Source organism: Pundamilia nyererei, unplaced genomic scaffold, assembly GCF_000239375.1.
Source record: "Pundamilia nyererei isolate P.nyererei 1_Seehausen unplaced genomic scaffold, PunNye1.0 scaffold00090, whole genome shotgun sequence".
In the NCBI taxonomy this organism is placed as follows: Eukaryota; Metazoa; Chordata; class Actinopteri; order Cichliformes; family Cichlidae; genus Pundamilia; species Pundamilia nyererei.
The window spans coordinates 557,860-570,277 of NW_005187491.1; the positions used below are offsets into that span (position 1 = coordinate 557,860).

General features: G+C 39.6%; 1 protein-coding gene across 1 annotated transcript in view; it reads right to left on the reverse strand.

Annotated features, from left to right (window-relative positions):
* Window positions 1–497: 497 nt before the first annotated feature.
* The window catches only part of bbs9 (Bardet-Biedl syndrome 9), a 170,151-nt gene continuing 158,230 nt past the window's right edge, over window positions 498–12,418 (reverse strand). Inside the window, exon 22 of the mRNA XM_013912433.1 lies at window positions 498–3,158. Coding sequence (XP_013767887.1) covers window positions 2,830–3,158 — 329 coding nt within the window. The 3' untranslated portion in view covers window positions 498–2,829. The remainder of the gene's footprint in view (window positions 3,159–12,418) is intronic.

Consider the following 12,418-nt stretch of genomic DNA (forward strand, 5'->3'; position numbering starts at 1 on the left):
TGACCTCTTTTATGGGCCCAAGATTTTGATTCTTTTTGCATGATTTAACCAATTAAGTTTTCCTTCGCTGCTCGGTCCATCACAGATAGTTAGCATCTTCCTCTGCCTTTTGGGTGCTACTGCAGGTGCAAAATGTTTCATCTACATTGTTGTGTTTGTTGGGGGGGAAATTTATAAATATGCAGTACAGCACTTCAGAGTCATACTGCTAGTGATCGCAGATTTATGTAAATTCGACAAGCTGAACGCATTCTGTACTGTACAGGAGACATGGCATGGAGGAGACTGATTGACAGTGGTCTACAGCCAATGAGGACGCAGAACACAATGCGCTGTAAAAAAAGCATGCAAAATTGCACACAAAAAAAATCCGCGAAACAGCAAGAGCGCGGAAGGTGAACGGCATTATAGAGAGGGGGCACTGTAGACGGAAATCACACCGCATGTATAAACATTAAAAGTTCACCAAACACAATTACAGCACTACCTTTGATAACTTACAGCTGACTACTTTTATTAGTAAACATTCATAAACATGGTTTATTTCATTCACATTGTTGGTGATCTTGCACCTGCTGCAGACTAATGACAAAGTCGTGACTTATTCTGGAGTACAGAAACTTTCTTTTTTAAATGAACTGTGGCTACAAAAAGCAACCTCGGAACGAGAGCTTGGTAAATCTGCACCACTAATACAACAATTACAAAACCTAATGTACATTATAAACATTCAAGGTATTCAAAAACATTGCCATGTAGTACCTTGTGTCCACTGGGAACCCTTTATAACAGCACAAACTTAACCTAATTGTCCTTCTTGACAAGGATGAGCTGATGCTGGTTTCGGCTGATCCGTTTTTACCTCTGCTCAAAGTTTACATTTTAAAATATTTACATACAAAAATAAGATATACACCCATACTATGTCATTTTTTGATCAGATCAGTCAGCAGTAGCCGTAGGCACTGCTGCAAACAGGGACTCTGTTACACAATACAAACTAAATATAAATTTCCCAGCAGACAGAAGGGCTGAAACTAAACATAAAGACATGAAGCTTACAGTTGACTTGTAGAGGAGTGCAGAGCCGCTGGGATTGCTGCTGGCACAGATCATATGGCTGAAGTCTATAAGCTTCAATTCTGACTTAAATATAGTTCAAAGCTATTAAATTTATGCGTTTTAAGTGGATTTGTATGAGTGAGTGTGTCCAAAATTATATATTACAATATAATATCACATATTTGTTTTATAAATCTCTAAACCAGGGACGCAACTATATGTTTTAACAAGTAGTGATTGTTTCGTCTGGGGAAAAAACTCAGTGAACGGCTTTTTGGTTTATATTCAACTGTCCAGACAGATTCGCATCTCCACCCTTCAAGCTCAGTGTTGCACATACAGTATGCTGTAAATTTGATCAGCCAGTACAGACATTTAAATTCTAAGCTGACCAATAAACTCACCAGTCTGTACATGCCAGTTCCAGTATGATAAACTCACCAAAGAGCCTCTGTAATTATCTTATTTTGCGTCTTTTTATGAGGACTGGCTAACTCTATTTATATTGTATATTCTTTTCAAACTTCCCTCTCCTGGTGCCTAAATAATGCATACTTTTTGACTCGATAATTCAAAAATGTTTGAACATGGTTGCATTTGTGGTGTTTAGAGTAAAGAGAAGATGTTTCTGACTATGAAATGTAAAGGGACCTATGCGCTTAGACAGAAGTGCTGTCGGACATCTTTGGAAACCCCTCCGCACTCACACACACACACATCTACTTTACAAAGACAAGACACGACCCAAAGTAAGACAATATGCAGTGTTGCTCTACTGTAAATGAACTAACTCTTTGACATCATTTAGTACAGTGCAGTAAGACATTTCTTGCTCTGGTGCAAACATCTTGCGATAACATTGCTGTACGCAGCTGTTAAAACCAGCCTGCCCTTCACAATGTTCCTGACTATTTAAGGATGAGCAGAAAAGGCTGGAGTATTAAACTGGCCGTGTAGACTCTGGACTGCCACGCCGCTTTTTCAGGAAACACCCTGTTGGTTTCCATCATACAAAAACAGTCTCAGGTTCGACCCCGCAGCAACAATTATGTGTCCATCAGCCACCGCATGTCCTTGAGTATCCCAGCTTTAAAAAAATAAAACCTCAGGTCGGAGGGGGTGGCGACGGAACCAAATGTAGGATGTGGCCTTGATTTACCCGGAAGCAGCAGGATGGCTGAACGTCTCAGGCGGTTTATTCTTAGTGGACAGACGGGGGAGGCTCAGGCAAGGCCTGGTGCCATGCGAGGGGGCGACAAGGCGGGTGCGACGTCACAGCCAGAAGTAAGCGTGGGCCGGGGCGTGGTTGGGGATTAGGGAGGTACTGGGCTGTGGGTTCAATTGCTGCTGAGGCGGAAGGAGAAAGTCAGCAAAATGTCTGAGAGGAGGACAACTTTGCCTTCCTCCTCACTCTCCGTGGGTACAGTAAAACTACTGGATGTGGTGGATCAGCAGAGTGTGTGTGTTTTTGAGATCAGCTATTACTAGAACATGTAAATATCCCAATAGGAGGAAACTGTTTTGCTGCTAAGACATGTGACCTTGATCGAGTCGATTTACTGTATTTATTGTGTATACTGAATATAAATGTGTATTTGTGTCCGATTGAATTACATGGCTTTGTATATGTTTAAATGTGAACTGTATATAAACACATGTATATTTATATGTACGAGCCCCCAGATGTGCATATTGTATCTGTATATGCTGTTTAGACATGCTTTCTTTCTGTATGTGTGTGCATATTATGTTATCGCACTGTTTCTATTAACCCTCCGCAGCCTCTGGCTCCTTCTTCTTCTCTTTCACTTTAACTGATGATCTCCTGGACACTTTTTTGTCTCCTGCCTCCTTCCCTTCCTTCTCTTTTTCCTTCTCTTTCTTCTCCTTTGATGACTCCTTCTTCTCCTTGGAAGAAGATGATTCCTTCTTGGACTCCTTCTTTGCCTCCTCTTTGGGCTCTTTAGTTGACTCCCTTTTGGAGTCCTTCTTCTCCTTGGATGACTCCTTCTTCTCCTTTTTTGTCTCCTTGATCGGCTCTTCTTCTTTTACGCTCGCCTCTGATGGTTCCTTGGACACCTCTTTCTTCTCTTTTTCTAGAGAAAAAAATAAAAAATATGTAAATTTCCTTACATATGATTTAATATCTCTACTTCTTTATTCAAAAACATTACATTCATCACATTCAGTATCAGGTCTCAGCCAAAGTGATGCCGAAGTTGAGAGTGACAAAGGAAGCCTGGGAAGACCTGTAGAAGCCTGCTGTCACCGTGACCCAAGCATCAGAGAAGGGTAATAAAAAAGATGGCTAGAGGTTTGGTCTGAAAGATCAGAAGGTCACAAATAGTAAATTTAAGCTTGATTTGACTCTTAGGTCCAAAAAGTCTTAATTAATAGCAAAGCTGAGTCTAAATTGAATTGTCACTTATTTATTCTCACTTCAACTAACTCATGAAGGCCAATCTTGGCATCATAGCAAGTTTAAACCCTTGATTTTAGGCAAGAAGGCAGCTCTTTCCATCCTCACTTTTGAATTAAGATCAAAAAACAGTCCTAAATCCATCCATGTGGCTGCAGTCAACAAGGGGCCTGCAGCCAGAGGAATTAAACTGCAGGCACAGTTGTTTAAGACTGTTAAATTATTAAATGCAATGAATGAGACGGATTAGAAATAAAACAGAAGACGAGCAAAAGTAGTGATTGTATTGTTTTGCAAAACCATGTCGATATAAGTGAAACTATTAGTTGCACTTATATTATTCATTTAACAAAGTTAGTTGCACTTATATTGTTAGAAAAATCCTAAAACCCCTGATGGTTTAGTGGGTATAAGGAACCCCCAAAATAATGACATAATAGTACTAGAGAGCATTAATGTGAAAAAAACATCCAGCATCTATCATTTTAAATACCAGTTCAGTCAAACACTCAGTGTAGCTATTACAATAATACGGGGTTATGCTGATGTTGCTTTAAGATGATGATGCTAATGCTATAAAACAAAGATGAGATCAGAGTGGCAGCGGATCCGTGCCAGGATAATTGTTTTTCTGCTGTCTGACAACAGGAGCCGAAAAATATGAAAATAAAAATTATAAAGTGAATCTGTGACCACAATGTTGTAGAGAGGACTGACTGGAGCAGCTTTCCCACAGGTGGTGGCCTAGATGCAGTTTTGTTGTTTACAAACTGCAAAGAGAATAAAGAAGAAGAAGGGATTTAGCCATGTAGACACACGCAAAGACAATGGTGCTGTTCAAAATGTTAATGGGCCACAGATTCTCTCAGACAACTTTAGATGGGTTGTATTTTAAGTCCATTAGGAGTAAGAATGAGGATTAACTAACGTTTACCCAATCAGCCTGTGTTTTAACAGAGTGATGCAAATACACTGCAACTCCCATGGGTCTTTAAAATTAAGACAAATTGACTGACAACAGCACCTGCTGCATGACAAAGGACCCCCACTTAACTAGAGTCAAGGGTGGGCCCTTGCAACCACAGACACACAGACACTCACACACATGCACACACACACTCTGCAGCGCTGCCTTCGCTGGATTGGCTTTCTGATAAGGTGATAACGGTACGGGCGTCTGCCAACAAAGAGACACGCTTCTTATCTCCATGAGAATGGAGAGGGTTTTTCAGACTGGAGACTACAGCCTGGTATCTCACTGTGTGTGCGTGCGTATGGAAGCACACACAAGAGCTACCTCTTAGAATATCTGCCAGTGTTTACGTGTGTGGATGAATCTGTCTTTGCATGTATGTGGTGGAGACTACAGACTGCTCCCTAAAGACTGCGCATGTTCACAGACTCCAGAGAGAAGTTCTAATCAGACAGTCCATCGTCTAGGGCTTAAGAAAGAGAGACTCTGGTAGTATGTGTGTGGGTGTGTGTGTGGCAGATGGGTGTCTGTGTGTGCTGCAAATAGCTGAAAAGTTTTTACTATATCTTTTTATAAAATCACACTTTACATTTAAATTAATCCATTAGATCACGCACCGGGCTTTCGGTGTGTGCTAAAAACAAATTAATGCAATAAAAAAGAACTGACTTTGGCTAAAATACCTTAAATCTCTTAACGACTAGAATCGGTAGTTTGGTGTCTTTTTCATATCTTAAGTATGTTGTTTTGTATATTAGTCAAAAGTGGCTAATTTCCTTTAATTGCTAAATCTGCTCACACAGGCAAGAAAATTGAAAACACACATGGATGATAAGACATTAGACGTTATGGTCTGCAGCTTCATTGTTTGAGTCTCTGTTGAACTGTTTAATGGGTGAGGCGGTTGATTAAGCAGCTTGTGTTTCTAAGTACACCCACCCAACCAGGTCTAATTAGATCCAAAAAAACCCCACAAAACCCCTTAACTGTGCCGATCCACTTCACGCTCTAACATGCACAAAATCTATCGGCTTCTACAGAACAAGTGAGAACAAATAATTTGGAAGCACAAACAGAGAGAAAGCTGACCGCAAACTGTTCTGCAAAAGAGCAAATTTCCACTTTGGCATGCAAATTCTCCCCCTCCGCCTCTCTTAGTGACCTCAGAAGTTTTATAGTTCAACATGAAAGAAATGTTGGGTGAGGGTGTGTCTCTATCTAAGAACTGCAGCTATAAAGAAATAAAGACCAGAGAGAAAGCACATGCATGTGAAAATAGCAGAAAACATGTACACATCTGTGTTTTTGCAGGTGTGCTACGCCAAAGACACTATGCGCTAATCAATGATTTTCATGTGCATCAACAGCATTGGGGTCTCTGATGGGAGTAATCCTGTAATGACCACCTAATCCCAACTGGATGGTAACTATCTGGCTAGCATTGCAAACACACTTTCTTCCACATCATTCATCAGCAGCTGAGCCAACAGATTCCAGTCTGTGCTTGTGTTGCACATGTGCATCTGTATCTCTTATGTGCACATTTTTGGGTCTGAGAGATCATTTCATGTGAATAGAGACTCTCTGCAGACGGCAAGACTGAAGTTGACCTTTAAATGATTTTTTAGCATTTTAATTTTAATGTTTTTAATGAACAAGAAGTTATTCACGAAAAGTTAGATGCCTATGACAAATTTCCCATCATTTAGGCAAAGCGTATCAGTGCTTGTATATGAAAGCCAGGAGCTTGTAGAACCACCTTTTGCAGCAGTAATTGGAAAAAAATCATTTGTGTACGACTTTATCAATCTCTTACATCATGGTGGGATTTTGGACCTTTTTTATAATGCTGCTTCATTTGATTGAGGTCTGCAGATATTCATTTATGCAAATCTCCCTAAGTGTCCTGCCACAGCATTTAAATCATGCTGAGGCCTGAAGTTTGACTAAAAACGTCAAAGAATCAAGCAACTTGTTGATTTTTTTCCCAGCCATTCTGTTGTAGATTTGGTGGGATCACTGTCCTATGGCATGACCATGGCCATCACATTAAAAAAATTTAAGGTAAGTTGATTTATGTGGGCTGACTTTAACCTTTTATTGGTTTGTAGATGTTACCCTCGCAGCATGGTTCTCCTCTAATCAAATTTATATGAGGACGGAATGGCTTATGTATCATCTAATGAATATATTCTACAAAAGGTCACAATGAAAAATTAATTTAATTAAAATCCTTTTAAGATTTGAGAATAAAGATCATCACCAACATAAGAAAAACCACTTGAAAAAAATGTTTTACAAAAAATGTTTGGTTTTTCTCTAGATGAATAAAGGCTACAAAAGACAAAATGTCAGTACAAATGGTTTGACCATTAACAGGAAATTGAGTTCAGCCTGAAACTAAGCCTAGTAGCACCCAAGTCTTAAACCTGGGTCAAACATCTCTGTTTGATGTCAGAGTTCACAATTTAACCCAATATTGTCCGTTCAGATTAACACTGATGGTAAATCTGTGGCTACAGATGAAGTCAGAACGCACGCAAACAATCATCATGTGAGGCATGGGTCAAACCCTGATATGTTTGGTGTCAAAGGTCCACAGTCCTTACCTCTTAGGTTTGTTTTCACAGCGCAAATAGGTCATACATGTGAATTACAAAAAGGTTGGGCCACCCAGCAATTTAACGTTTTTCTTTTGTGATTAAAAAGATTAACTTGGGTTCTAGCTTAGCAGAAAGCTGGAAATATCTAGACAGACAGATTTGATTTTTTGTTCTAGGTATTGAGATGTCTATCATTTTTCACTGTTGTGAAAATTTACCTCGTAGTACGTGAGTGAAGGCATATCTTGACTACTTCAGGACTAAAACCAAAACTTACTGCATGGATAGAGATAAGCAGGAAGAAAGAAAATGTTCCTTTGTAAACAAATTCGGCTTCTAGCAATCATGTAAAATGGGAAACCTGTTATCCGTGAAAGAATTAGGACACTTCAACTTCTTTTGACAAAAACAAATTCAAAATTCAGTTTGTGTTTATCTTTCTTTCTTTCTTTTTTTAAATTGCAGGTCAGATACAGTAAGTCTAAGTTGGGAAGATGAAAGATAAAACTTTCCAAATGACCCAAAACAAATCTTCTGCAGTTCTGTGGTGCACTTTGTTGTTACTTCTGAAACACCTCGTGTCCATACTTGTATAAAAGCTAACAGCTAATAATGACCAACATACCACTTTATTTTCCTTCTGTTATAGTTTTGTGGTGCTGAATGGACAGTTCCCTAAAAATGATTTTGCATGCATCTTACAGTTTACTCCTGTTATCATGTATGCTTAACTGTCACAACACTTTTTTCATAAAAGTTCGACTATAATAGATTTAGTGCTGTTAATTTTTTACTTTGTTCATCTGCCATCTTGAATCACTTCATTTTTTAAAGCGTGGTTTCAGTTTTCTGATGCCAGTGTTTTTGAGTCTCATTTCCGTATTCACAAAAAAGCAGGTCTTACAAAAATGTTAATGAACAGGAAGTCATAGTCAGTATGAGTTGTGACAGCAACGACAGAGGATACTTTCATGTAGTCTGAAGCATAAAACTTCTTTGTAACACTTTAAAAATAGAGCAAGCAAATCTGTGGAAACCTTCCAGGCATTTCTATGTCAAAACCATTTTCCAGCTCTCATGAAAACCACCGTCCTGTCTTAGGTTTTCATTTGTACTCTCAAAGCAGGAAATAAAAGTGTGTGTAAAGCCAGATCCTCGCGGGAGCAGTAGCAAGGAGTTGATAAACATTGACGTTGTAAGACAAGAAGTCAGCTCCCCTCCTCTATGGAAACCTAAAGGGGTCAGGTCACATCTTGTCAGTCTGCTACTTCAACAAACTAACAAAGTGGAAGTGTGCAGACTAAACAATGAAGAAACGTGTACTCTACATCACTCATAGCCACGAGGATCGAAGTGACGTTAAGCCCTTTTTGCATGGGACACGAGCTACCTGGAAAGCCTGGTGGTTTTTGTCAGAACTTAAACAGTCACAGCCTTTTTTTTAACCCCATGTGAATCTGCTACAGCTGTGTCTGGATGGGACCTGTTTGGCAGGAAACCAGGGGTAATATATTTCTTGTATTGCACATCATTGGTTAGACCGAATGGTCATTAGGGGAAAAAATCTATTTTAATAGTATTCTACCAAATTACTTAGGAGGTGTTTCATTTTAGAGAACACACTTTTCTGCAAGAAAAAAAAAGAAATAATGCAGAAACTAGGTTCCTTAATGACATGATTGCCTTTGTGTGGTTTTTTTAGTAGGTCCTATGTAACTAAGTTATGGAGTGGCGCGTCCCCTCCAACCCTAGTTTGGGTTTCCATATTTCCAAATTCATTTTAGAACATCTTAATTTGAACAAAGACTGTTTATTGGTCCATTGTGGTAACTTAACCTCGGCTGCATGATTATTCTTGTGTCATGAAATCATTTTTTTGTACACATATTACTCAGATTTGGGTTTGTGGTTGCCAGTTTAAATCCCATGATAAACTGTGGATGGGAAAACTGAATGAGCAATACTCTGTGAACACCCAGCTGCTGCAGGGAAGCTGCTGGATGGTACAGGGCAGCTTTCAGTGCTCTACACAGCTGGTATAGAACAGGAAGGTGAACTTTTTTGGAATATAAAGTCATTTTCTTTAGTGTCTTTTCTTAGCCTCTTCATTCTTTAAAACCAAAGTAAAAGATCGTTAGTGGATTTATTAAAGACAAAAAAAGGACGAAAAAGTTAAATGTATGGATAGCACAGAAAGATCAGTAATGGGTTTAAATCATCTGCATAGGTGTTTAATAGTGTGGAAAACTACACTGTACACATGATGTCACTAGTGTTAGTATGTTCTGTCCTTCATAAGCAACAGCAAATTTGACAAAAGGGTCACCACTGCACACACTGTAAGCAGTTTTGAGCAGTTTTGAGCTTGAAAAAAAGCTTGAGCTTGTACACAGAAGTTGTAGGTCCCTTTTTGTGGGAACCGGGTTGTAGGATTGTGCTTGCTAAAACTAAAGTGCCTTGACTACCCTGCCTAACGAGGTTCTGAATGACACTGCTTTCTGTACATTAATGTGCTTCACCACCGGAGTTTAGAATGCAACACTTGTTTGTTCCTCACGGAACAAAAACAAAAACCACAGCAACAAAAGTCAGTGTGTTGATTAGATAAGGGGAGTGACGCTATCTGCACCATGTTCAAAGCCCACATGTTCTGCCTGGCTTCACATGTTAGCGACGGATCACGACTCTGCATTCATCTGCAGGCAGCCGTAGTCAAAATAGAGGAGGCCGCACAGATCGCCCGCATCCCGACCCCGTCAGCATGTAGGACAGTGCAGCAGAAACCTGCTGATTTACAGAATCCACTCTGCAGAGTGTGTACGAAAGAGAGGGCCAAGTGCTGACTGATTGGATCTGTGGTAGAGTGTGTGTCTACAAGTGTGCATTTGTAAGTGTGTATGCCTACTCATATGTGCCCGTGTGTGTGCGCGTTTGCACCTTCCAGACAAGGCGGTAGAATAGGACACAACAGGATTATGTGAAGTTGAAAAACAAAGCTGTGTGGTCGGTATTGTGGGGAAACGATAGTGTGAGACACGAGAAATGCGACACATATAAGACAGAAAAAGACAGAAAAATCATTTAAAAATATTATTCACAAGCCAGAACATACAAAAACACTAAACACTCTAAACAGATTTACTGACTTACACATGGTGCACTAATTTATTTCCTCTTTAGAGGGTTAAAACTTTGCTTTTCCTTATTTTCTTTTGTATGTTTTCGTCTGTGCATGTATCTCCTCCGAGGCAAATGGTCAGGATTCAGATTGCTCTAGACCCTCAATTTCAAGGTAACTTTCTCTACCTTTGCATCTTTAGGGTGTCATAAAGTGTGAATATCACTAATATACTGCTCTGCTTGTGAGCACATAAGCCCCTCCTACCAGCTGTCCAAACCTTTTGTTTAATGAGGGTCAGCCAATAAGACGAAAGTTTACTTAAAGTGAGGGGGGAAAAGTTAAAATGGTATATTACAGACATTGGTTAAAATGAGGGGATTCACCAACATCCAGTATGAGAAAAGCAGCATCATGTAAACTACTTTGGTCAGAATCAGCTTCATTTTATGATTTCAACATAATTTTTCTACTGGAGAGACAAAAAGCAGACTAAGAGCAATGAAAAGTCAGTGAGAGAGAGAGGAGTTTGACAGCAGCTGGACAGGCAGTGTTTAATACTATTCTTGGTGTGGAATGTGCTGTTGAAGCACAACAGGCCTTTCCATTGGTGGGTGTATGTGTGTATTTGCAGACCACTGACAGCTCAGCTAAGACTGAGCCATACACTACACCTCCCATGGAGCACTACACACACAAACACAAAATGTCTTTGCAAGAAAAAAAAGAACACATATTTATGAGAAACTGGTCATTTATACATGGGCACAGACCGGCTATTACTGTAGACCGTTATTCACGTGATGATGGAGGATGTCTTCACCAAATGATATTGCTATAAATATTCCTCAAGCAGACAAAGGAGTAGTGAACCTGTGTTTAAAATCTTAATCCCTATAAATCATTTATTGAGTATAAATAGTTTTAATTTAAATAAAGAAGTAAAAATAAAAGGCCAACCTCTTTGGGACTAGAAAAAATAAGTGGTTGTCCAGTGATTGCATTGCACTCTCAACCTCTTGGCAACCACTTTCTATCACAACGCAGTTTCACAGGTCACCAGGTGGGAGGCAATTTGTTTCCACTTGCAGTCTGACTTAGATCGACTACAACCAGTTGCAGACAGATTGGTGAAGGTTTGCAAATAATCACTGCCTAATTTATAAACACAGACAGACTGTCAACACATTACAGTTGATCTGAGTTAGTCTGCACCAATGAAGCCAACTCACATGCACTGCTTCTCTTTGTAGTAGTTGACTTGACTCAACTGGTTGTATTCTGGTTATTTTCCATATAAGAAAAGTTGCAGAGTGCCTATGTCATCTTACAGTTAAATTGTTGATGAGGATTATTAACCAGGCAACAGCTGGGATTTAAAATACTATTGTTACTTTAAATTTGGGCATTTGCTATAGCAATGGACACATATGTTGTCAGATAGGTCACACAAACTAGTTTCAAGATTTGACTCGCAAAAATGTGTTATTCTGAACAGCATAAACCACCTAAGCTACTTTTCTACTTTATTTATTTGCACATCAGTTAGGGACTTAGACCCTCACAGATTTATTAATATGGAATTAGTACATTTATTACTGAGCAAAAAACAGAGCAGAGGGGAGATGGGAGTTAAAGAAAACTGGAAAAGAAAGGGAAATGTTGAGGTTTGTGTAATAACAGTATGAATTAAGGAAGAGACACAGACAGAGAGGAAGATGGTAATTCATGTTTTTAAAATGAGACAATAAAAGAGAAAAAAGAAATGAGAGACAAAGATTTATAGAGAGAGAGAGAGAGAGAGAGAGAGAGAGAGAGCAAGACTGACTGCGGCTGCTGCTTCCATTGCTTGCTCTCTCTCTCTGGGTGTGGTATAGTGGGTGGGTTCATTCCCGTGGTCAGCTAAGATATTTTCTCTCTGCTCAGCTACGCCCTGCCACTAACCAGCATGCAGGCACACACACATCCACACACAAACACACACATAATGTACAGAAAAATATACAGTGGCCAGGCCGAAGAACCAGTCTTTTGGCCTGATACAAAAGGACATGAAGTTTTCCAAGTCTGGTGGTGACACAAAATCTCTTCCTCTCTGTCCCTCGCATACACGGACTGATTCGCACAAACACACAGATGCACACATACACGCCTCCGTCAACTTCCTCGGCACTCTCTGCACTCTGCCTTAAATACAGCCAACCACATCAGAAAGGGCATTTACAAAACTGGCTAACTTACAC